This window comes from Capricornis sumatraensis, chromosome 17 (genome assembly GCF_032405125.1).
Source record: "Capricornis sumatraensis isolate serow.1 chromosome 17, serow.2, whole genome shotgun sequence".
NCBI classification, from domain to species: Eukaryota; Metazoa; Chordata; class Mammalia; order Artiodactyla; family Bovidae; genus Capricornis; species Capricornis sumatraensis.
The window spans coordinates 74448413-74476351 of NC_091085.1; the positions used below are offsets into that span (position 1 = coordinate 74448413).

Below are 27939 nucleotides of genomic sequence, written 5' to 3' on the forward strand. Positions count from 1 at the left end.
AGATGCAGGTTCAGTCCCTGGGTCAGAAAGATCCCCTGGAGGAGGAAATGGCAACTCACTCCAGTATTCCTGCCTGGAGAATCCCACAGACAGAGGGGCCTAGCAGGCTACAGTCACCAGGAGTCAGACACGACTGAAGCGACTGATACAGCATGCACAGAGGTATTCTGCGCTAGAGCAAAAGGCAACAGGGTTCTAATCTATTGGGGGTGAACAGGAAACTTAAAAATAAATTTTTTTTTTCAAATTAGGCTGTCTACCACTCTACTCTCTTATAATACTGAGATGGTGAAAACATTAAATAGATGGGGTATAAGGTGGGAGCCAGAAAATTTGGTCTGGAAGGGCTGGCCATGTGCTTCAGATCCTCTAGCTGAAGCAGCACTGGACTGCAGCAAAGCAAAGAAGCTGATACTCAGAAAGTAACAGGTTTCAGAGGACGGTTTCATTGATGGCTAAGAAGTTAACAAAATACAGAGTGCTTTTATTACAGGAACACTTCAAATGTATCAGCATGCAAATCTTGGTTAGCCTAAGCCACTGGGATCAAGCTATAAAGTATCAAAGGAAAAATAAGTAATTCACTGATTCGGATTCAGGAAAGAGAGGGATCTTAACTGGTAATAAGATTTCATTGGATAAATAGGCAAAGCGAGGATATCATCAAGTATACACAATAACCAGAACTTCTCTAACAGCTTTTGTGGCTAGAGGAGAAGGATGAAGATGATGAGGACGGTGGTGGCAACTCCTGCAGCTTACCAACTGACCACATGCAGTATGCTAAAAACTGTGATAAACATTTTATTGTGTATTATCCCTATTTTAGGCTTTGGGATACTGAAGCTTAAAGAAATGTAAGTAATGTACTCAACGTCATATAACCAGGTAAATGTCAGAGTGAGAACCCAATTGAACAGACATTCAATCTTAATCACATTCTGCTCATAATTTTGATCAGCATAGTCAATTCCTTCTGTGCTGAACATCTTTGGAGAATTTGGGAATGCTTATTGTCTTAAGGAGTTATTCATCCTGTAACCATTATTGCCCACGGTTTGTCTAGTGAAAGTGAAGTCGCTCTGTCGTGTCCGACTCATTGCGATTCCATGGACTGTAGCTCGCCAGGCTCCTCCGCCCATGGGATTACCCAGGCAAGAGTACTGGAGTGGGTTGCCATTTCCTTCTCCAGGTTTGTCTAGTAAAACCTCCTAAAAGATATAGTTAAAGTAAAAATTGAGGCTTAACTAATTACCACAAATTCTAAATAGAATCAGTTGAATTAAATGATTAATTAGTGAAGTGCTATAGGAGACCAAAATGGTAAAAAAAAAAAAAAAAAGATTCTTAGGACTCTCAACCTCTTATCCTTCAGGAAAGGCCCAAAGACATGCTGTAATATACCTCCAGAAACCAGCAGACACCTGGCTAGTGAGTCTGCAGGAGAATGTAGATTAAGGAATAAAAGCAGCAAGTAATTCAATGGTGATTTCTTTGGGACGTGATTTCTCTGTAGAAAAGGAGAACTTTGAGATTCATATGTTTTATGATAATTAGAGAAAAGTGCTTTTATTCAGGGGGAATAAAAGATTCTGATTACTGCTTTGAGAACTGATGTTTTTTTCTCCCAATAGTGAACTAAAGTTGAAAATAAGAAACGATTCCTAATTTGGATCATCTGTACCAGTGGAGGGGAAGGGTATTGTATTACAATCTATTTTCATCAGATTTTAATTGTTCTAACCCACAATAACATAAAATTAAACAAATCTCAGTGATGTCCTTACAAAATTAAAATGGACTGCAGGAAATTACGGTTTTTGTTGTTGTTTTTGTTTTGGAAATTACCTTTTTAAAAACTGGACACACAGGATAAAAATTCATTTCAGCCAGGATTAATGAATGATTTGTACCAAAATTCTATTCCAATGTGTTCTAGCAGAACACACTTCATGTTGTATTCCAAGGCTGTGATTCCAACACTTAATTGTCTGTGTGGCCTAAAGAAAAATCATTCATACTCTTTAAGTGTTCATTTTCTCATCTATAAAAGAGAAGTAGGATCAGTAACTTGCTTCACTTCCTAAAGTTTCCATGGTCCCTAGAACAGATAAATCCAAAGGTAAAAATCAAGTAAGTGCAAGTTAATCTGGCAGCTATCCTGTCAGGACAGTTCACCATCATCCTGGAAAGACAGCGTCTCAGCGCCACACACTGTCAGAGTACCTTCAGGAACCACAGCACTCACACTCCTCTCAGCCCTCACATGGCACTGCAGTCTCCTCTATGTCAGAGTCTACCTGTCTCTGAGTCCTTTGACTCTTTATGCTTGCATCTCTCAGCTCTCATGGGAAGTATATGCAGTATATGCATAACCAAGCAAAAGGCTTTTGGTATAGCCCAGGGAGCCTGTCTCTCTGCGAACTTACTCAACTATATCAAGCAATACAAAAATCCATTCTGGAAACCTAAAAACATGCTCTGGGGTTTTGTGACAAGAAAATACTATATAAGGCAACAAGAAATGTATTTGGAAATAGTAAACATTAATCACATATATATATATATATAATAATTAGTTATCGTTGATAATCATGATTTCAAATAACTAGGACTCAGTTAACATTCTACAAATTGTATCATTATACAGAAGATACTTGACAAATTTAGGACCTTTAGAAGTAAACTGCCACACAATGACCAAAAAAAAAAAAAAAAACTATTCCTAAATATAACAGCTTTAAGCAATTTACTGTTGATCTTAGGCCAAGTCACTTCATTTCTATAGGCTTCCTATTCCTTAAGATAAAAGAGAGGACTAGATCTGGTGATTTTTAGTAAATGATATAAAGTACTTTTTTCATGGGGCCTATATCTTAGTCCTTGCCCTATTCTATCTCCTTTTGCGACAGAGGAAGAGGTGGCTCCCCATAGACAGTGCTGCAAGAAGAGGCCACTGGCCATGCAGTCAAGGTGAGCACGCCCAACCTCACTGATGCAGAGATGATACCACCACTCCCTCCTTCCACTCAGACCAAAGATCCTTCTACTTTATTTAGTTCTCCTTAATCTAAAATAACCATATGTGGCTAATGGCTACTGCCTTGGGCAATATGACTCTAAAAGTCATCTGATCTGATCTTTCTGTTTACAGACGGTGAACCAGCAACCAAGAGTTTCCAGAAGAGGTCTGTCCATGATACATAGCTGCTGGTGGCAAAACCAGGACTCAAACTGAGATCTCCCAATTCTAGTCTGAAACTCCTGCTACCCTGAAGAGAAAGAGAATGCAAAATGTTATAGCTGGAAGAGGACAACCAAAAATATAATGGATGAGTGATGATAAATCAAACTTGAAAAAACTATAGCCAGAAAAAATGGAAAAGCTGAGGGCACAAAGATTTGCAAACACATCATACGTTACATATACATACACACATATTCACTGGGTGTGCCCATTTCTTTTGATGTAGTAACTATTTTGCCAGGAGGAGAAAAAGAGCTTTTAATAACTCATTACAGGCCCAAAAGGTCTGACTTAGCCAATTTACACAAAGAGCACAATCAAGAAATTGATGTCTTATCTCCATTCTCCACCAAACGTCTACTTTCCAAGTCCTACAGTCTTCAGTGATTTGCTGAGTTACAGCTTAACGCTCTTATTTGTTTCTCAAAAGCCTGTAAGATACACACATCACTGGCAAGGTTGCCAAGCATTCGCCTCCTGAACTTAATATTCCCTCTGAGGATATGGCTCTCTGCTAAAATGGAATGCTTTTCACCTTTTAACCCACTCTCCTGTACTACTGAAAGTAAAATTATTACCTCTCTGCATTCCTTCTTTGTCTGTCTCTCTCAAACACATGCCACCCCCCGCCCCACAAACCTTTGCATGGATCTCACACTAGGGCTACTAATATACTAATATACACAGTGTAGAAAATGTCTGCAAAAAGGTCCAAGAAAAACAGCATTGTTTTCAGAGAAAGTGCTGTTCAGGATGATGTCATAAAAAATCATCTAATTAATTTCCTGTAGTTACATCCTGAAAGAAATCCAGAAGGCTCAATCTTCTCACAAAGTCAAGTGGCCTCTTTGGGGAGACACTAACTGTTCCTGTGAACCCACAGGTGTCATAAGCTGATAAGGATTACAATTTACCTTTAATCTTCAAAATCACAAACAGTGAAATTTCATTCTAAAAGATCTTTAATGTGGGAGGCATTATGAAAATATAAAAAGTATCCTCATTAAATGTATATTTTAGATTTTAGTTACTGACAGCAAAGGAAAAAAATGAGTAAAGGTATCAATATTAGGTATCAATATTCCTAAACCCAGTAATCTCCTGGGCTTCATAAAGTTCCCTCTCCAGATCTGAGTGAACAAAGACCAGCATTTACAAGAGCCAAGTAGAGAACACACTGTACCCACTGCACAGCCTCAGTGCTCTTCCTTCAGGCAACAAGCATTCACCAGTACAGGGCTGGAACACTGCAGGAGGTCTGCCAGATTTACACTCCTTGAGAGCAGGAGTAATAGCAGATTCAGCTTTACACCCAAAGGTATTATAGCACTGGGCACCCAGTAATCACCTGGTAAGCATGCTTTGAATGAATTAATTAATAAATGAGATAATCAATATAAGTAAGTTATCCTTTCCCCCCAGAAGCTGCCAGTTAATAATGTCAGAAGACCGTATTACAAACAAATAATCAATAAACACCATAACTGAGGTATCACTAAGGGCTACCGTCTGCCAAACAATTTGAAAAAAACCTAAAAATTAATGTGACGTGCTAATGGGTTTAAAATATCCCCTGCGGTGATCATTGGGGAAACTCTTTTAACTTAAAGTATGTATTAATACCTGTTGATCCAGCAATCCCACTTGTCACACACTACTCTCGTCCTAAATGTATATAAAAAGACTTGTAAAAGGTCTTTTCTCCTGCAGCCATGTTTGTAAAAGGAAAAACAAACCTCCCTGAACATTCCACCAGCAGATGAATGGCATATTCATAATACATATACTACAAAGAAGTTCAAAAGAACATGGTTGATCTGTATGTTCTAACATGAAAAGAGGTTCAAGACTATTAAGTGAAAAAATCATTTGGAAAACAGTATCATATTCCCATCCAGAAAAACGAAGCCGTAGTAGAAAATAGCTAGAGCCATGGTGTATAATACAAACATAATAATTTAAACTTTCTAGCAACCACAGAAAAACATAAAAGAAAAAGAAAATTAACTTGAATAACATTTTATTTAACTCAGTGTATCTAAAGTATTATCACTATATTGCCATCAATATGCAAACTTAGTAATGAAATACTCAACATTCTTTTTTCATTCTAAGTCTTCAAAGTCCAGTGCGTATTTTGCATTTGTGGCACATCTCAGTTGAAAGCACACACATTTTAAATGCTCAACAGCCACATGTATCAGTGGCTACCAAAGCAGATGGCATAGGTCTAAATGCTACACTTCAAACTGGTAACAGTGATCACTTCTGGAATGGATTGTGTTTTAATCTTTTACATCAATAACTAACTCATATATTACTTGTGTAATGGTAAAAACACAATAGCAAAAAACCAAGCAGTATGGGAAAATGGGTGGCTGAACAAACATACCTATTCCAAGGGTTAATGAACATCCAGCTAGAAAAGGGGGGACCAGGGAAAAATAAAATGTAACAATATCATTTATAATAACACACCCAGGTACGTGCATGCATACATGTACACACACACACAAAACCTAAGGATAAAATTAAAGAAAGATATACAATAGTTCTATATTGAAAACTATAAAACATTGCTGGAAGAGATTTTATAAGACCTAATAAATGAAGAAACATACCATGTCCATGGACTATGAAATTCAAATATATTTATAGATTCAATGCTATCCCAATCAAAATTTCAGCAGGATGTTTGAGTGAAGGGAGGGGGGCCTATAAGCTGATTCTAAGACATATATATGTTTTATATATTTATGTGCTGTATGCTCAGTCATGCAGTCATGTTGGACTCTTTGAGGCCCCACGGACTGTAGCCCACCAGGCTCTGTCCATGACATTTTCCAGGAAAAAATACTGGAGTGGGTTGCCATTTCCTCCTCCAGGGGATCTTCCTGACCCAGGGATTGAACCTGCATCTCCTGTGTCTCCTATACTTGCAGGCAGATTCTTTACCCTTGAGCCACCTGACATATATATGAATGTAAAGAACCTGGAAAGGCCAAAATAATTTTGAGGAACAAAGCTGTAAGAATTTCTAGAGTTAATAACAAGCTATAGTAATTAAGTAATATGCTACTGTCATAAAGATAGACTAACAGATCAATAGCACACAGCACCTTGTCTCTGACAAAAGTGGCACACAGCGCATTCCTGTGAATACATGGTGCTGGGTCAACTGGGTATTCATATTGGGGGAACTGAAGTTTGATACCTGCGCCAACCCAAACACAAAAGTAAACTCCAGGTGGCAGCAGAGCAAAATGTAAAGGTAAGACAATAAAGCCTCACGACCTTGGGATACACAAACATTTTCTTAAACAGGACACAAAAGGCACTAACCATTAAAAAAAAAAAAAAGGATTGGTAAACTGGCTTTCACCAATATTTGTATAATATTGGATAGATAAGAACAGAAACTGAGAAAGAGTTTTAGTGAGCAGAGACAATTCAAACAAACCTGTATGACAGAAAACATTGCTGAGGTGTCAAGGAAAAGATCTATGCAGAGGAACCATAATAAGAAAAGACACAGAGGCTAAAGTATAAGGCACTTTTAACAAAGTGTGGCAAATGGACTTATATGAACAGATGACAAGGTGTCTGACACACAGAGCAGTTGAAGAAAAGTTATAGAAGAAGATTATGGAGGAATCTGGACTTTATCTTAAAGGCAACAAAAAGTTGTCAAAGGCTTTTTAAGCAGGAAAATTACATGATCTGAAATGAATTTTAGAAGGGTAACTTAAAGAGCTCTCTCAATGATGGTTCAGAAAAAGAAGAAACTATTATCAGGGCAGAGCTAAAACAGATTTCACAAATTAGAGTACTTAGATAGTCCAGTGGGACAAGAGGTGTGCAGAGCTCCTAACAGTACTTTTTCTAAGAGTGTCCAGTTCACCTGACTATCTGGGGGAAAACAATTTTACACTACAATAAAAACTGATCTTGTACAGGATATGCAACATTCATATGAATTATTTAAATGATAATGACAATGATAATGCCCATAATAATGCTTTTTTTGAATCCTTACTATGGCTCAGTAAGGAAATGGCAACCCACTCCAGTATACTTGCATGGAAAATTTCATGGACAGAGGAGCCTGACAGGCTACAGTCTATGGGATCACAAAGAGTTGGACACGACTAAGTGACTAACACACCAATCCCTTATATTGCTGATGATAAAACTTGGTACAACTACTTTGGAAAACTGGTAAAAATCATAATAAATCTGAACATATGCATGACCAAACATTTAACAGATGTTAAGTGCTAATGTTTACCTAAAGACATATGTTTATAGTAACTTTTCCATAACAGCCAAAAATGGGAAACAACTCACATGTCCATCACACTTAGAAGAGTTATGTAAGTTTTACGGACATACTAATAAGTGGCCAAGCCAACATTCAGTCCCAAGTCTGTCTAATAACTAAGTTCACACTCTTGGCCACTACACCATACTTGAAAAAAGTTAAATTCTTATGGCAGTAGCTTCAGGCTACAATCACAGATTCAGGTAGTAGACACCCTCTCTTCTTTGCTTGGAGGAGAGCGCCTGTTAAAAAGTACAGAAAGTTCTGAGAAGAGGCTACTGCAACAGTCCAGACAAGATGATATGGCAGAAGGAAGGCACCAGAAAAGAGATTTCTTTTCTTTCTTTTTTTATTTTACTTTATTTTACTTTACAATACTGTATTGGTTTTGCCATATATCAACATGAACCTTCCACGGGTGTACACGTGTTCTTTTATAGAAAGAAGAGAACCCAGTAACAAATCAAACATGCGAGTGAGGTGGCTTGAGCAAGAGGACAAATGGTGACAGCAGAAGTCAGCAATGATCGAGGGCTAAGTCAGGCATATTAAACTGAAAACGGGTGTCCAGGATGTATTTGGATAAAGAAATATGAAGCCCAGGAGAGAAATCAGACTGATAAAAAAATAAAACAAAAACTTCCAAGTCATCAGCATATGTGTATATCAGATTTCCTGAATAAAGAATAACATTTCTAAAACAATGTAACTCATGCACTCTTCTGACAATTAATATTAGCTCACAGGAAGGTCTCTGTGGCTACCTGAAATTTATTTTGCAACTGCTAACACAGATAGAAGGCTAGTTAGAATGAAAGTGCCTGCTCTCTCCTATTGAATATCTGAGAATAGTTGTACAAAAGAAAAACATACTGCTCTCTAAGGTAAGTGGACAGTGGTTTCAGGCTGCTTCTTGTTACTTGGTAAAACCTTAAAATGTATTATAGCAAAGATGTAAGAGGCAGAAAGATGCAGCTGGTTTTCTCACCAGTCATAGTATTTAAGTGGTTAATCTCTGCTTCAAAAGGCAGCTTCCCGTACTTTATTTCAATATCAAAACAATGCAAAAGGAAACCCGGGATATAATTCAAGGTCACAGACACAATGTAAGAGGAGGATAATCATTAAAAAGTACATCCTCCAAACTTTTTATACTCAAAGGGTATGATTGCTTTGGGGGTAAGAGTTCTCAAAGTTCTAACCAGTGCAATAATTAAAAGAAAAGAAAAAGTAGGAGTATAACATAAGGATAGAAATGCACAAAACTATCATTATTTGCAAAAAGTCTGCATTACAAGAAAATCTAAGGAAATCAACAAAAAAACCATGAGCTATGATGAGAGAATTTTTGCATGGTCAATTATAAAATCTGCAAAGTAAACAGCTTTTCTATATGCCATTAGTAACTAATTTTTAGGAAAGACACAATGAAAACATATCCCATTTCCAACAGTATATATTAAATATCTACACTCCCCAAAAATGTAGATCACTGAGCGGTATAAAAGAGTAAATGAAAGAAGAGACCAGGCTCTTAAATAGAAGATCAACCATTAAAACTACATCAATTTATCCATAACTAACATGTAAATTTAATAGTTTCAGTAAATACCACAATAGGAGAGTCTCCAAAATTTGACAAAATGATTTTAAAATTCATTTGGGGGGAGATGGAGAGACAAGAATATCCTAGACATTAAGAATAATAATGATGATATGGGATTTGTAGTATATGAAAAATATAGAGCCACAGTAAATAAAACTAGAACACAAATTGCCCAATAGCTCAGCAGAATGATACAGCAATGTCGAAAATCACATCAATATAAAATAACCAATATTGCAATAGAAAATAGTTTGAAAATTAAAAATCTTTATAAAAGAAAAAATTTTAAATAGTCAACCCAATAGCAAGCAGAGAAATATAAATCAAAAAATAACATACCTCTTTTAAATACGAAGCTGACCTTTTAGTTTTAACAATAATGCCTACTGTTAGCTTTTATCCACTGTTTGTAGAACTGAAATAGATACAGCCCTTCTGAGAGCAATTTAGCAATACATATCAGAAGTCTTAATGTTCTAAGTAAGCCCATTTAAGCAAAGGAAATAACAAAGATATGTTCAAAGATTGATCTACAAACATGTTTTTCTGGATTTTACAACCAAACAATCTGAAACAAACTAAACATGTAACAGCACGTATGTGCCGTCACTTGAGTCATGTCTGACTCTTTGCAATCTGATGGACTGTACTGGAGCCCACCAGGCTCCTCTGTCCATGGGAGCATATGGGAGAAGGGGTCCCATGCCCTCCAGGGAATCTTCCTGACCCAGGGCTTGAACCCATGTCTTTTACGTCTCCTGCGTTGGCAGGTGGATTCTTTACCACTAGTACCACCTGGGAAGCCTGTATAACACTAGGGAGATAGATTAAATACATGATGATAAAAGACCTTCATTTAATAAAATGAAGAAATGTTTAAAATTAAGAGGAAAATGTTTTCATGTATAATATTTATGTAATTAGATACAACTAATATATATCACATTTTTTAAAAACCAAGAATCTGTGACTATATACATGATATATATAATAGAATGGTTGAAAATATCTGTTTTAGACCTCATATGCCAATTTCTACATCTCTCTCCAAGGCCAGCTTGAGTTCTGCCTGTTTCACAGAGCTTCCTCAAGTCTATATCACTTTCTGCCTCCTTGGGAAGGACAGAATCTTGGTAGTGAATTAGGATGCTTTCCTTTTTTAATACCTATCACAACCCTCTGCCCCTAATTAAGTCTTTCTAATCTATCCAATAATTGGGCTAATATATACATCTCAAAGGTTAGGAAAACAGGGTATAAACCCAGCTCTTGACAACTTACAGCTATCTGTCCCTACACTAAATGGCCCTATCTAGATACTTATACTATTTTAGTTTTTAAACCTGTCTTAACTTCTTAATGCTATCAGTATATTTGTCTCTAGAAAGCTGAGCCCTGTTTTTCATCCTTTTAACATCAAGAAATCAGATCATCTGGCTTATAAGGATTGCTTGTAAACTAAGAGTAAATAGGCAAAGAGAAAAGTGTGTAGGCAACTCTCTTGAGAATAAAACTGCCAAAATGTCATGGCCCTTGGTAGCTTTCCAAGGCTTTTATCTGATACTCATGGATGAGAGAGACTTTGTAGAAGTCCAGCATTCCCAAGGGGAGATTCCAGCATGCCACTGAAGTAAAGGCTTTTTTTCTTTACCATTCCTTGCTAATACCTGACTGTGTTCTAGAGAAATGAAGATCCTGGGTCATTTAAATAATATAATTAATCTCCATAATGTCCTACAGTGAAATTCTAAGATACAAATGTAACTAAACTTATTTCCCACCATATAGATTAATTCATAAATTTACTGTTGGCTCAGCTATTAACCTTCTCTTTCTCATTTATAATATTATATTACTATTACCATTTATGGAATTCCAGGTACCATGTTAGGTACTTTACATACATTATTTATAATCCTATCACAACTGTGTACAGAAAGAATGGAATCAGCATTTTCTGAATAAGAAATAAGAGGCAAAGAGAAGTTAAACAATAACTTCCCCAAAATCCCCAAGCCAGGATGAATTGGAGCAGGCATTCAAATCTGGGTCTGTCTCCCGCCAAACCCCACCCTCTTTCCACTCTGCAGGGACCATCATGGGCATCTACTAGACAACAAGTCTCCAAGAATTTTACATTTCATTTATCTAGAAAAGACTAAGGTGATATTTCTCTGTCATTATAATTCAGCTCTCTTGATGAGACTGAATATGTCTCTATCACCAGAGTAAAAATCCACCAAAGAAACGGCGTGAAGGATTTGCAGCAATAATACTCCATCTCTGACAAAGCCTAATGTGTGCTTCCTTAATTTAATGGACATACCATACTGATACAGCTTTTGGCTAGTTTTACACATATCCACAGCACATGTGAAGAGCGTAAGAGCACTGCATCTGACAAGCTATTAGATCCTGAGGTCAGAAGCCAAGTCTCATTTATCTTTATATCCCCAAGCCCTGTATGTGGCAGGTGTCCAACACCTCTTTGTTGATGAAAGCTAGAAGCAATGATGATCAACTTCTGAAAGTAATATATTAAGATGATTAAAACATTTTGAGCATCAAAAAAGAAAAATATCCCATGTTTCAAACAAACTGGTTTTGGTCTGCATGTAAACTTCCTACCTCTCGATCCTTGAGTTTCATGGCAAGCACCAACTGATGCCTGTGGTTAGTGAGAGCCTCCCGGTAATTTCCTTTGGAGAAGAATGCAGAGCCCAGGTTCCCATGAGCTCGGCATTCTCCTGTCTGGTCACCTGAATTGGGTTTAAAAAAAAAAGAGAGAATATTCTCTAAGTTACAGCATTATTTACAATATATAAAGGCCATCTTAACTTGAGAGCCACAGGTTTACTAGTTAAAATTTCATCTGTCTTTTTTTTTCTTCCTCTAAAAGACTCCATGTGGGAAGTTATGATCCTAGAAGTTAAACCTCTGGACAATCGTTATTGATGTTATAACATATAACTGCAGTCAGGGACACAAGTTTCCTGGAAATGAGAGGTCACTGCTTTGGTTCTGAACAACCATCATCTTGTTGGTTGACTCCAAGCCTATTATATGTTGCTTCTTTACAAGTATGCCAATGGAAGACTCACCACATCTCTTCTCTTACTGCAATCTTCCAAGTCCTTAAATAATCAATGTGATCATTATCATAAACAACTTTTTTTTTTTTTTTTAATGAGGAAATGGCAGCAGAGAGAGGTTGGGCAACTTGCCAAAAGTCACACAAGCCAGTAAGTAGCAGAGTCAAGATTCTAAACTCAGCAGTCTGGTTCCTCAGTTCACACTCCAAACCACTGCTCTGCACTGTCTACTCCAACAAAATGATGGCGCATTCTTGTAGGCAAAAATGTAAATTTAAGTGAAAGATCCCACAAATACTACCATTTGAGATATTAAATCAGTGAGCCCATATCTCTGAGAAGGCAATGTGTATGTTCATCCATATCTTTTGTCCTTTTGGAACCTTGATACCTTGTTAAATGAAAAGTCCTAAAGACTTGAGTACTCTCAAACACGGAATGTTCTAGAGGTAGAATCACTTTTCACTGCACATGCTTTCATTGCACATTTCAATCCCATTCACGTCAGGTTAATCCGTTTTCTTCATTTCCTTTCTGCACTCAAATAAAGGAGAAAAACATACTCTACCTAAGGTCTTGGCTACATCCAAGTCCTGCTGCATGTATCCAGTGCTCTTCTCTGTGTTCCCGAGAGACCAGTAAGCACTGCTCAGTGCGGAGAAAACGGAGCCTCTCAGCTTGAGGCTGCAGGTGCCAATCTTCAGAGCGGCTTCTAAGACAACCACAGAGGCCCCGTGATGGCCAGCTGTCAGGAGCTCCTGCCCAACCACAGAGACAACCACAAAGGGGCTCTTGTCCAGTTTCATTTTCTGAAGCTGCTGATAAGTGGGCTCGAGGGAGTCTGAAGAAAAACAAAAGAAAACAGAGAATGTAGGAGAATACACAAAACAACCCTTTCTAATACGCTCTAGAAACAACGGTTTCTCAAACTTTCTATGGTCCATTTCAGGTACAAACCCTTCAAGCTTTTCATCCAGCTACAGCCTCACTGTCCACTCATTCACATGACTGGACAACACCGTCAGTCCAGCAATTTCCTTACTTCAATCTCACAGGCGTACGCCACACTCTTCCTCTCTTCTGGTCTTTCTTTGATTAGGACCCATCACTTTCCCTGAATAGTTCTCTCTTCTCTGACCTTCTGACCTCTCAAAGTACCACAGGTACATCACTCAAGTCCCACCGCTACCATATCCAAGCAGACCTCAGAGATGCTGCGGGTCTGCCTCCAGACCATTGCAACAGAGCTAATGTCACAATAAAGCAAATCGCATGCAATGTTTGGCTTCCACGCATATCAAAGTTATGTCTACACTATACTGTAGTCTATTAGGTGAGCAATGGCGTTGTGTCTAAAAAATCCCATTAATTAAAAATACTTTATTGCTAAAAAACGCTAACCATCATTTGAGCCTTCAGTGATGCAATAGTAACATCAAAATTAACAGATCACAGACCACCAGAACAAATACAACAATAATGAAAAAGTTTGAAATATTGCAAGAATTGTCACAGTGTGACACAGAGACATGAAGTGAGCAAATGCTGTTAGAAAAATGGCACCAATAGACTCATTCAATGCAGGGTTGACGCAGACCTTCCATTTGTTAAAAAAAAAAAAGAAACAATATCTGTGAAGCACAATAAAGTGAAATGCACTAATATGAGGTACGCCTGTATTATCCCCAGGTCCTCCAGCCCACATTAATTTTTGTGTCTAAACTTCTGATTTATTTTTATAGTTAGTATCGCAGTTTGGCCCTTAATCTTTTTAGAGATGTTTCACGTGTGTTAATTTTTAAAATATTTTCCAAGCTAAACCTGAAGACCACTATAGGACTGTTTAATACTTTATTATAAACCATTTCTATATAGGTGAAAGCTCCTAACACATCTGGCATTCAATGAATGAAATGTTTGTTAAACCTGAATCTGAATGACTGATTAATAAACTCTGTCCACCTTTTTCCCTAGAAGATATAAAAGCAGCTCTCTCAACAAATAGCCATCATCCTCACTGGCAACCCAGTGTACCCTGCTGTTCCTGAGACTAGCATGACCACATGAAAAAGTACTATCAATTTCTATTGTGGTGACAAATGAAACCATAAAGAAATCATCTGAGTTTACTAAGGTAAGATGAAAAACAAAATTAATGTTTAGCTTGTTTTATTTTCATGTGGTGGAAAGGACATAGATTAGGGGTCAGGAAGCCACAAGGAGATTCTTTCCATCTGAAGCTAGGTTTCAAAGTAGATGACCTTTAAGCTCCTTCTTCCTCTTCTCCTCTTTTTTCCAAAGACAATCACAGAGCTAATGACTATAACCCTACAGTGAGGTAGCACTTACAACACTTTTGTTGTTAGCTTCCCTGAAAGACTGTTTCACATTAGTTGTTCCACTGTGCCTATGTTAAAAGGAAAAAAAAAAAAAAACTATTAAAAGGTTGGTCTCTTTAAATTGTGAATCTCTCAGCCAACAGTACTGCATTAAAATGTAATTTTTACAATTTATGACTTCAAATCTCCACTCACTATGGAGCTCTCGTCTGAATCAACATTACCACGGAAACCTCGAAACCTACTGGTGCCTAGAGCATTTTTTTTCCTTCAATCAGATCACTAAACAGAGAACAAAGAACATTTTTACACCTGTCAAGATGCAAGCAGTGCACAAAACCAGTAAACCCTTGCTAACCAATAGGGTTAAACACAGGCAAAGAATCCAGGAATTGCTGGAACAGGAAAAGAACAATGCCATACTCAAACAACTGGGAGCAGAATTTTGGTGGTACCCACTGGACTCAGCAGCCAGTGATGAGCATATTAGCACACCACTGGCCAATCAGCTGGAGCGAAAATAACAATTTTAGAGCTGAAAAGAACTTGAAACCACCCTTTAATTTAGAAATGAAGAATCTGAGTATGTAAGTAATTCATGCAAGGGCAGACAGCTTGGGACAGAGCCACAACAAGAACCCATTGCAGGATTTTAAGTTCAGGCTCTCTGATACCATACCACACAACATTCTTAGTTGTCCATACAAGAAATCAATTAGAGCTGATTTTAAGTGGAGAAGAAAGGTACCGAGAGGCTACTGGGAAGGGGATGTGGGTTCAATCCCTGGTCAGGGAGCTAAGATTCCAAATGCCTTGCAGCCAAAAAACCAAAACATAAAACAAAAGCAATGATATAACAAATTCACTTAAGATTAAAAAAAAAAAACTGTACAGGCTGCATTAGGTGACTTATAAGGTTTCATCCCAACTCTACTATTCTACAATTCTAATTCGTATCCTACAATAAACTTAGGCTGTTAGCAAAAGGACTAATTGTGTGATTTTCTTAGGCTAGATGGAACAGAGATTTGGCAGCCTGTAAAGATATTTTTCTTTACAGAAATTATGCATAATACATAAAATATCCAATGTCAAAACAACTTCATAAGAATGTAAAAGTACTTTGCAACAATCACTGAACACTAGTTATGTGCTTTCAAAATGTAAAGGCTTTAAGAATTTAAGATAAACAAAGTTTTATTTCCTCACACTTGAAAAACTTGAAGGAATGTAGTATTCAATAAAAGCTAGTAACAGGCAAATAATCATACTCAGTTAAAAGATATGCTATATTTATTTCATCAGTACTGCATATTTATTCACCTATTAACATCTGTGAATTTGAGATTTATTATCCATGAACTCCCACTTCCTTAGTGGCTCAATGGTATAGAATCTGCCTGTCAATGCAGGAGATGTGGGTTCAATCCTTGGGTAGAGAAGATCCCCTGGAGAAGGAAATAGTTATCTACTCCAATATTCTTGCCTGGGAAATCCCATGGACAGAGGAGCCTGGCAGGCTACAGTTCACAGGGTCACGAAGAGTCAGACACAACTGAAACGACTAAACAACAGCAACAATCCATGAACTCAATGGCACCTTACAATGGTTGGTTATTTCTATATCTGTGCTGTGCTTAGTTGGTCAGTCTGTTTGACTTTTTGTGACCCCATGAACTGTAGCCCACCAGGTTCCTCTGTCCATGGGGATTCTCCAGGCAAGAATAATAGAGTGGGTTGCCATGCCTGCCTCCAGGGGATCTTCCCAACCCAGGGATCGAACCCAGGTCTCCTGCATTGCAGGCAGATTCTTTACCATTTGAGCCACCAGGGAAGTCCAATTCTATGTCTAAAAGTGAAGTGTTAGTCGCTCAGCCGTGTCTGACTCTGCGATCACATGGACTATAGTCCACCAGGCTCCTCTGTTCACGGGATTCTCCAGGCAATAATACTGGAGTGGGTTGCCATGCCCTTCTCCAGGGGATCTTCCTGATGAAGGGATCGAACCCAGGTCTCCCACACTGCAAGCGGATACTTTACTGTCTGAGCTATCTGGAGTTGATTTTCTTAATGATATGTAAAATAATGATACAACTTTCAATCCAGATTTCTCAGAACTGGTAGGATATGCTATGGGACCCCTGAGGAGAAGGTAGGCAGGTCCCAGGTAGGTCTGAGAATGCTTTCTGGAGATAGTGATATCTGAACAAAAACTGGAGCTATGAGAAACCAGTGTTTCCCAGGAACTGCACGTAGTTTTAGCTGGGAGTATCTTAGTGATGAGACTAAAAGAGATAAGATCTTTTATACTAAAGCAGTTGGCCTTTATCCTGCAGGCAAAAGGGAAAATGTAGAATTATGAATAAGAGAATGACAGATCACATTTACATTGTAGAAAATTCATTCTGGAAGGAAAGTAAAAGCAGGGACTGGAAAGAAGCCTGGAAAGTCAGTTGGAGGAAAAGTCCTATATTTGCAAAGACAAAGCAGATGGAAAATAAGAGATAAATTTAAGACATATTTAGAATTTTTAAAATCTACAGAATTGAGGAATAAATGTGTTAACAGGTACAATGCCTTATTCCAAAGTGATGATATTCTACTGACTGTCTCCTATGAATCATTCTTAAGGTAACTGAAATTGTACAGACTTCAATCTATCCCAGGTACTAAGAAGACATTCTGGAGCCTTCCATTTTATCTTTATAACATTTCATTACAATAAATGACTAAGAAGGCTTCAACTTTCCTAAAAACCTGGTGATATCACTACCAACAACACTGAACTGCAAATTCAGAAGACGGGGGAAAAACAATCTTGGAATGAATCTCCAGAACAGGGATCCAGAGAGAACAGCAACTGCTAACACATAAGAAGGCAAGCAAAGTGTAATGAGAGTAAAGTACTGCCCATAAACAAAGTTTAGAGGTAAGGTTCATAATATTAACTTAATTTTAATTTCTATCTTTTCTTAAGCAAATTCCTTATAGAGGAAACTAAGTTAAAGATCACCGGGCATGTCACAAAAAGGACAAATACTGTGTGATTCCACTTACGGGAGGCACCTTGGGAGTCACCAGGAGCTGGGGTAGGGTGAGGAGGGAGGAGGAGTTATTGTTTAAACAGGTACAAAGTGTCAATCTGAGAGGATGAAAATCTGGAGACAGATGAAGGGCTGGCTGCACAACCTTGTGAGTATACTTAACACCACACAACTGCACAACTAAAAATGGTCAATTAGATGTTATGCATATTTTACTACAATTGAAAAACAAAAAAAAAAGAGCTTTGGTTCATACTAAAAGGAAAACTTAACCCTGCTCAAAAAAAGAAAAAGAAAAACTGACACGTTTAGCTCTCTAAGTCTCTTCATATTTTTCTGGGTTCATTTATGAATTTATTTATATCCTACTTCATTCCAAAAGGATTCAAAGACCTTCTAAAGAAATAAGGCAGAAGACATGGTAGTCAGAGTGAGTGGAAAGTGGAGTAAGAAAAATTCATCTTAAAGACTGTTAAGTCCTGGCACACTTCTTTAAGGTAGCCAGGACACTGGGTTCTACTGCTTCACAGAGGACAAAGCAGAAGAATCAAGGATCACTTTAGGCTTTCCCAGACCTTTTAAATAAAAATACACTAACACTGAGGCAAAAGGCAGTTTTTCCAGGAACCGAGTGCTTAGCAAGAGGATCGTGTGTGCTGTGTAGTATTTGTTCCACAGCCACAGCGCAAAGACAAGAGCAAGCTTCTCACCACCGCGACTTCTCTCTCCAGGAGGAGACGCACCACACTGGGGGGTAGGTGTCCTAAAGGGGCCTGCCTTTACATGCCGGGGCTTGATTCTCAAAACAACAGTACAAGCTACTCGTTCTCATGCCCCTTTTACAGATACCAACCAAGGGGCAGAGAAAGGAAGAACCTTGCCCAGTCAATAGGAGAACAGATGGCAGTGCTGGGATCAGAGTCCCAGTCTTTTCAGGAAAAGTCAGTTCTGTTTTGTTTTCAACATTTCAGAAACAGGCCATCTGTGAAAAGTGACTGCCTTCTAAAAAAAAATCAGACAAAAAGAGTTATCAAGGGTGGACAATCAGGTAAATAAAAGGTGAGCCCCAATTTGACTATGAGAGAAAAGCTTATACACATTCAAGCCATTTTCCACCAGTACATCATAAAAATCAGCTTCCTGGATCCTCTGAAGCTGAAAGAAACACCACGACAGGTGATAGCCCATAAATGTAATAGTGTTTAGATTACCGAATTAACAAGAGGGGAGAAAATATACACAAGAGAACCCTCAGCAAGAAGCAGCCCTGCCGTCTTTAGAGGAACAAATAAAGGTAAACTCCATCTCACTTTGTAATTGTATTATTAAATCTGTGGTTGGCAGCAGGACTATGCAACACCATCCAAATCTGCACAAACATTTATAAGATATAATGAACTGAAATTGCTGCAAGACAATCTAAAAAAGAAAAATGGAAAATAGTAAAAGGACAATTTGAGAGTCATGAAAAAGGCTCACTTTATATTAATACTTATATTTGTGTATTTTCATAAATGATTTAAGGGAAATACATTACATACACAGTGATGTAAATATATTTACAAAAAAATAGATAATCTGATGTCTGGTTGGTGAGCATGAATGAAACCATAAAAATAAAGTAAAAAAGACAATGCAATTATCAAAATAGGGAACAACATTTTAAAAAAATCAAGGAAGTTTCAATGTGGATTAATAGAACGTAGTTATTTGGGAGCAAGGGTATATTATCCCTATCCTTTAAAAAAAAAACAACAACAACAAACTTGAAACTTCCCCCAAAGGCCAAATGACAAGAATGCTATGCACAAAGGGGGAGCTTTGTTTGCTTACAGAAGCACTTGGACAAGGGAGTCTCCATGTTGCATTTCAGATTCATTTTGCATTTCAAAATAAAAACAATGGACACACAGATCAGACCTACACGTAAAGCATCCTGGACCACACAGCTACTCAACAATGGCAGAAACTGAGAACACTGAAGGAGATTAAAATAAACAGTGGGCAAAAAATGGGCAGCAAATAATGACAGATTTGTGAATTATAATTGTATGACAAAAAGAGAGGTCATTAAGACATGCAATGATAAACAGAACAATACTGTGTAAAGCAACAGTCTTTCTATACAATGTTGATAAGAAAAGCCCACCTGGAATAGATACAGTGGTAAAGGCAATGCCAAAAATAAATGACATAAGTCATTTTAAGGATAAAGAAGAAAATACTGAAGTGCTCCAGGCACCTGTAAGATGCAGCTTTCTCCAGGGTCACCCTTAGGTCACTCTGTAAGATGCGAAAGAACATGGCACAGAAAACCCTAAGGGGGACAGCAGCACTGAGCTATTTCTTGCAGTGCAGAGATTTGTTTACATTCACCTAAATAAGTTGCTTCAAAGGCAAACTGGTAAGTATGATTCTGCTGACCTCAACACATTCACTCCAGTGTTCTAAAGGCAGCCCCAGAAATACTTCAGAATAAAGGGATATCATGAACTAAATAAAAAATGATCTATGTAAATTACTTTCAGAGGGATACAGGGAGAGAATGAGAAAATACTAGAAAAACAGAAAGGCGAGAAAGAGATTGATTTTCATTGTTGCTGTCCATCTCCCCTCCCTCCCTTCCCACTCCTGGCACTCCAAAGTGCGTCTGCTCTAAGTCAGAGTTTATTAACAGCAGGTCCCCCAGTGGGAGAAGCCATTAGGTTCCTGCAGCAAAGACTCAGCTTTGTATGGGGTTATAAAATCGCAAGAAGAGAGGTTTCCTTACCACTTTTTTTCTAAAACATGAAATCTTCGCTTTCAGGAAAGTATTTTTTATCGCTATGAATTGCTCAGAAACCATATGAGTACCATGTAGTTCATCAAACTTTTACTTACCACATAAATATTTTGAGCCAAGTATCAAACTAGCCAGTATATTAAAATTATCTAATGCTGCAAATATTTTCAAAACTAAATAAATTACCTAATGATACTGCCATCCAGGTTTTTAGGTTCACTCAAAAACACACCATGTCAGAGGCGAAAACAGAGTTCTGCTTGACATCATGTAGTTAGTATGGGACATCATCAGCATCAACCTGCCTTAGTGTCTCCATCAATCCACAAAGATATACACAGGTATACACTTTTAGCCCAATCCTCCCAAGAATTCTTTCCACAAAAATCTATGTTCCTCAAACAGAAGTCAATCTGATCTGAGCATTTGAACACCTCCAACTTTCACAGTACTATTTTCAATCTATTGTTCCAGAACACCAATTGGTATAACACAGAAGTAATACAGGTAAAAACCACATATCTACTTATTTTTCTCTTTCCTTTTAATTCAACATAATCTTTTAATGTTCTTCTGAAAAATGTTGGACATAGCCTACAGTTAGATCCATATTTCCTCTTAAGAAATGTCTAATGTATTCTCTCATTTGTTTATTTCTAGATGGCATACTGGTCCAGCTGAGCAGATCAATTTACTACTAGAGGTGTTTTGTTTTAGAGGTAGAGAATCTGACAACTACAAAAAACATAAGGATTCTTTACATAACCCTAAAATCCAGAGAGGTTGTATAGTTAGTTAATGAAAAATTCAAAACATAATCTAGGTCCACAAAGTTCCAGACAAGTGGCCTTACCACCATCCCACCGTGCCTCATTAATGTCAGCTATTGATAGTGATTTCCAATTTTCCTCTGTCTAAAATATCCAACCTTAGCTAATATGATAACCTATCAATTCTCAATGCCTGAGTCAAAAATCTTCAAAGATTAGAAATGTTCTGACTTAAATTAGTGTTGGAACAAATACTTTTATCGTATTTACCTCTCATGGGAGATTTCATGGCTGCTTCTACCATCCCCACCAGAAGCTGGAGACTCTTGGGGTCCTGAGCCAACCCAGATGCAAAGGCTGCCAGGGCATCGGCATGACGTCCGAGGTACTGGAGGGCAACACCCTGTCGGAAGTATGCCTGGAAATAAACAAAAGATAATGCACGTATTACTTATACACTAGGCTCCACCAGGCTGAGGAGGATTCTTAACTAGAACAACAGGTCGGCAGAACTAAGATTGATGTGATCTCAGTTCAGAAACCTAGTGAAGAGTTTGTAATCAAATTTGACTTCTCTGAACATCATAAAATGTAAGCATACTTCTTTCAGGAACATTATATTTAAAACTTTCATTCTTTTCACTTCTAGAACATATTAATTTTATCACATTCTTTGGTACTTATTCACATAGTATGTAATATTTTACCATTTTTTGATGATTTTAAAAACCTTTTACCCCAATTTAATAGCATAAGCTCCTCAAGAACAGGGGTTTGGAGATTTGTTTACATCTCACCAAAGTATCTGGTACAGTGCAAGACAAATGAGAGACACTCCAATTTCACTTATTTTGTTTTCTCCTCATTAATTAAAGGAATATATCAGCATGTGATTAGTATTAAGATAATTGTAATGATGAGTAACACAACATGGCTACATTTAATGCAGTGTTTCATACATAGTATTTTATTTTTTTCATACATAGTATTTTAAAACCATTATTTAAAATACATGTGCTTTGCTTAGAAACAAAATAAGATTGCTGTTGTTTGCATCGTTTAACTGGATTAGTTTAAAAACTGGCTTTATCAACTATAAATAAAAGAAAACAGTCCTCCTTCCAGCTAATTACAGAAAGGGCCAGAAAATTAATAAAATATTTAAACTTCATAATGATCATAAGAACTTATAAGTTTATTTCGAACACAGAGTAAAATCAAGTAAATGATCAAAGTGTTACAAGTATATAACCAGCAAAGGACTTTGAACCTGATTACATAGCACATAAAACTGACATATTATTAATGCATTCATTGTTTATATGACATCTGCTTCTAAAATATTTGGCCTATTTAAATACTTTTACAATACTCTATGCTTGTAACACAAATGTAACTTTTTCATCCAATATCTTTTTCAATTGCAACAAATTGTATTTATGGGCTCTAAATGAAGTTTCAAACAACTTCTAAAACCGTGGTGGATTCAGGTCAATGTATGGCAAAACCAATACAGTATTGTAAAGTAAAATAAAGTAAAAATAAAAATTAAAAATAAAATAAAAAATAAATAAAACTACTATTCAAGTGTAATACATAATTTTATAATTTTATATTATGTACACACACTATGAGAGAGCACCTTTCATGTTTACAAAACATAATTACTTACCTTATTTCATTTTTACAACTATGCTTTGAGGTAATTTAAGATAAGCAATACCATTCAGTGTTTCTATTAAGAAACAATCCATAAACAGAATGAATACTCAAATTATTATGGTCTATTCAGACTTCTATTAGTTTAAACTACCAGCAGCTGTTAAAACTCAGACTCCAGTAAGACAATAACCTGCAAATGCACTTTCATCACTAATTCATAAGATCACTTCCTTTCAGTGGACTCAGTCACTTTTTAATCTTTAATGTGTTTATACACATTTTTTACTACCCTTTTCATCTAATATTTTAGGTAATTTCTATAATCCAAGAGGCAACATGTACCACATTCCAACTAAAAATAACTATAGTTTATATAATTCTAGAAATGCTACATTAAAGCTAAATTTAAAAATTTATATATGCGTGCATGTATACATGGGCTTCCTAGGCGGCGCTAGTGGTAAAGAATCTGCCTGCCAATGCAGGAGATGAAAGAGATAGGGATTCGATCCCTAGGTCATGAAGATCCCCTGGAGGAGGGCATCACAACCCACTCCTGTGTTCTTGCCTGGAGAATCCCATGGACAGAGGAGCCTGGCAGGCTACAGTCCATGAGGTCACAAAGAACTGAAGCAACTCAGCACAGCACAGCACACATGTATATATAAATATATACATGAAATATTTATAAACTATTATTTATGAAGAAAGACCAAATAAGTCTGTGGTTAATGATTTCAGGTATATATTTTAAGAAACACAAAAATCTATTGCGATAATCATTTCACAATATATGTAAGTCAAGTCATTATGCTATGTACCTTAAACTATTAACATACTGCTATAAGTCAATTAAATCTCAATAAAACTGGAGAAAAGACATTAAAAATTTAATTAGTCTCAATGAATTTTGATAATTTTTTATCTGTTTAAATCAAAGTATATCATTCATTATTTCACTGAGAAAATAACTGATTTTCCTATCTCCCAAATGAAGTCTCAGAAAAGTATGATGTATATACTCCTTAGTGGGTTCAATGTTAATGGAAAGTTATGACATCAAATAAACAAAGGAGTTGGTTCCCTGGGAGCTCAGCTGGTAAAGAATCCACCTGCAAGGCAACAGACCCTGATTCAATTCCTGGCTCTGGAAGGCCCCCGGAGAACGGATACGCTACCCACTCCAGGACTCTTGGGCTTCCCTGGTGGCTCAGACGGTAAAGAACTGCCTACAGTGCAGGAGACCTGAGTTGGATCCCTGGGTTGGGAAGATCCCCTGGAGGAATACATTGCAATCCACTCCAGTATTCTTGCCTGGAGAATTTCCATGGACAGACGAGCCTGGTGGGCCACAGTCCAGGGGGTCGCAAAGAGTCGGACACGACCAGGCCGCTAAGCACAGCACAGCACAGCACATACATGTTTTGCTTTCTTAGGACACTCAGAAATTAGATGAGGAAAGGTATGACTGGATCATGCTGCCCAGAGTCTCAGCTTCCCCTCCTTTGAAGATTTTGAGAAGGCTCAAAGATCTCCCTTGATCCTTCCTAATGTCGTTCCAGAATCCCCAACCCAATGTCACAATATTTTCTATTAAAAGCTTAGAGTTGTCAGCACAGTGCCTGATATAGACTAAATACTTAATAAAGTAAGCTATTTTGGTTATTAATTAATGAGGAAAATAAGAACACATAATTACAGACTAACATAACATAAGGAGAGCCCAATAAATATTTCAAACATTTCATTATTCAATATAAAGCATTCAATTCCTGTCACTGCTTTATTCACTCCTCCCTCTTGCTCCACGTAAGACTATTAGCAACTGGGAAACTCACTGGTCTAAGGCTCCCAGACAAAATCTGAACCACCCGACTAAAAGAAATTGGTACTAACAGGTCTTGGGAGATGTAGCAACCCACATTCCCCGCCCCCCCATAGGATTTTCTGTCAGTCTCTCCCAAAGGAAAGATCAAGAAGTGCTGAGTTTTACCGCTGTTTACTAAACTTAAAGAAAACTGATGTGACCTAATTTTTCTCTTACTATCATAGGTTTCGTAGGAAGCAGCAGCATCTGGGAAAGGAACAAATCTGGGTCACTTAGGATTGAGCCCGGCCAACCTCAGATAATATACTCTGTCTCTGCACTTCTCATGTATATATCCACATTCTGGTCACTGTTATGCAACAGAGAAGGGAAGGCAATATGGACTGACTTTGAGAGCCCCTATGCCCTGAGAACAATGGTTTTAACCTGAAGCTTTAGCCAAGAAGAAAGACTTGCAAGGAGCTAGTTAATACACTGGACCACAAGGGGAATAGCTAGATTTTAAAGTGTTGTAGAGTTGTTTATATATTTGTTGTTGTTTACCACAAAGAATCTTCAGTGATTATTCCACACATGCTACAAGTAATCTCACAAATAATAGAAATACAAGTAGGTTACAAGTATGTTTTCATTCCTTCCACACTACTTCAATTAACATTCTCTAAAAATCCACAGAACCAGGTACTGTGATATGTATCACAAATAAAAAAAAAAATAAAGATAGGACTTGGACTCAAGGTGCTTGCGGTCTAGAAGGAAAGAATATAAAATTTCTTGACTGCTACCTATAATCAGTTCAGTTCAGTTGCATCCGACTCTTTGTGACCCTGTGAATCACAGCACGCCAGGCCTCCCTGTCTATCGCCATCTCCCGGAGTTCACTCAAACTCACATCCATTGAGTCGGTGATGCCATCCAGCCATCTCATCCTCTGTCATCCCCTTTTCCTCCTGCCCCCAATCCCTCCCAGCATCAGAGTCTTTCCCAATGAGTCTACTCTTCGCATGAGGTGGCCAAAGTACTGGAGTTTTAGCTTCAGCATCATTCCTTCCAAAGAACACCCAGGGCTGATCTCCTTTAGGTTGGACTGGTTGGATCTCCTTGCAGTCCAAGGGACTCTCAAGAGTCTTCTCCAACACCACAGTGCAAAAGCATCAATTCTCGGTGCTCAGCTTTCTTCACAGTCTAACTCTTGCATCCACACATGACCACTGAAGAAACCATAGCCTTGACTAGATGGACCTTTGTTAGCAAAGTAATGTCTCTGCTTTTGAATATGCTATCTAGGTTGGTCATAACTTTTCTTCCAAGGAGTAAGCGTCTTTTAATTTCATGGCTGCAATCACCATCTGAAGTTATTTTGGAGCCCCAAAATATAAAGTCTGACACTGTTTCCACTGTTTCCCCATCTATTTCCCAAGAAGAGGTGGCAAGAATACACAGAAGAACTGTACAAAAAAGATCTTCACAACCCACATAATCACGATGGTGTGATCACTCACCTAGAGCCAGACATCCTGGAATGTGAAGTCAAGTGGGCCTTAGAAAGCATCACTACGAACAAAGCTAGTGGAGGTCATGGAATTCCTGCTGAGCTATTTCAAATCCTGAAAGATGATGCTGTCAAAGGGCTCCACTCAATATGCCAGCACATTTGGAAAACTCAGCAGTGGCCACAGGACTGGAAAAGGTCTGTTTTCATTCCAATCCCAAAGAAAGGCAATGCCAAAGAATGCTCAAACTACTGCACAATTGTACTCATCGCACATGCTAGTAAAGTAATGCTCAAAATTCTCCAAGCCAGGCTTCAGCAATACGCGAACCATGAACTTCCAGATGTTCAAGCTGGTTTTAGAAAAGGCAGAGGAACCAGACATCAAACTGCCAACATCTGCTGGATCATGGAAAAAGCAAGAGAGTTCCAGAAAAACATCTATTTCTGCTTTATTGACTATGCCAAAGCCTTTGACTGTGTGGATCACAATAAACTGTGGAAAATTCTGAAAGAGATGGGAATACCAGACCACCTGACCTGCCTCTTGAGAAACCTATATGCAAGTCAAGAAGCAACAGTTAGAACTGGACATGGAACAACAGACTGGTTCCAAATAGGAAAAAGAGTACTTCAAGGCTGTATATTTTCACCCTGCTTATTTAACTTATATGCAGAGTACCTCATGAGAAACGCTGGGCTGGAAGAAACACACGCTGGAATCAAGATTGCCGGGAGAAATATCAATCACCTCAGATATGCAGATGACACCACCCTTATGGCAGAAAGTGAAGAGGAACTAAAAAGCCTCTTGATGAAAGTGAAAGAGGAGAGTGAAAAAGTTGGCTTAAAGCTCAACATTCAGAAAACAAAAATCATGGCTACCTACAATAACTGTTTATAATAGGAAGGGTTTGTAACATTTTAGCAGTAATAAAAATGTAACTAATGACCAAAGTGCTTACATTCCTTTGGTTAAAATTGTTAGTATTTTGTCCTTAGTGAGTATACATTCTTCTCATCTCAGAGAGTTTGCTAGACTGAATGTGTATGTCACTCCAAAATTAATAAGCTGAAACCTAATCGACCAGTGTGATGGTATTTGGAGGTGGGGCTTTGGGGAGGTGATTAGGCAATGAGAGTGTACCCCTCAAGGGTGGGATTAGTGTCCTTATAAAAGTGACTCCAGAGTGCTCCCTCTTCCCTTCTACCACATGAGACTGGGCACAGCAAGAAGACAGGCAGGAAATCAGCCCTTACCAGATACAAAATATGCCATTACCTTGATCCTGGACTTTCCAGCCTCCAGAACTGTGAAAACTAAATGTGAGTTAAGCCACCCAGTCTACAGTATTTTGTTATTTCAGTCCAAACAGACTAAGATAGGGTTAAACTAAAAACACTCAAAGACTAAACATGTGAAACAGTAAGCTATTCACCCTTCAAGTACCCCTGGAAGCAATGAAGGACCTTTAAGTCTTTTCTTTCAAAATTCTATTCACAATTCTAAAACATCACTGAACTCAATAATAACATGAACTTCCTCCTCTTCCATGGCTCAAATCAGTAATAAGATAAATTATGCTCATAGGTACATATGTACATTCATAACAAAAAAATAAATGTATATAATATGATACACAAAATTAAGTGTTTGCTTACATGTACAATATAATCTATTCCTTAGTACAAGTGCTCCCAAACACTCTGCTTTCAATTTAATGTGTACTTTTAAATGGTGTACTTTAATGTTCCT

At 37.7% G+C, this 27939-nt stretch overlaps 1 protein-coding gene across 1 annotated transcript in view; it reads right to left on the reverse strand.

Annotated features, from left to right (window-relative positions):
- TTC28 (tetratricopeptide repeat domain 28) overlaps positions 1 to 27939 on the reverse strand; it is a 411962-nt gene that overhangs the window by 253039 nt on the left and 130984 nt on the right. Inside the window, exons 2-4 of the mRNA XM_068989991.1 lie at positions 21472 to 21619; positions 12835 to 13107; positions 11803 to 11933 (exon numbers count right to left, since the gene is read on the reverse strand). Coding sequence (XP_068846092.1) covers positions 11803 to 11933; positions 12835 to 13107; positions 21472 to 21619 — 552 coding nt within the window. The remainder of the gene's footprint in view (positions 1 to 11802; positions 11934 to 12834; positions 13108 to 21471; positions 21620 to 27939) is intronic.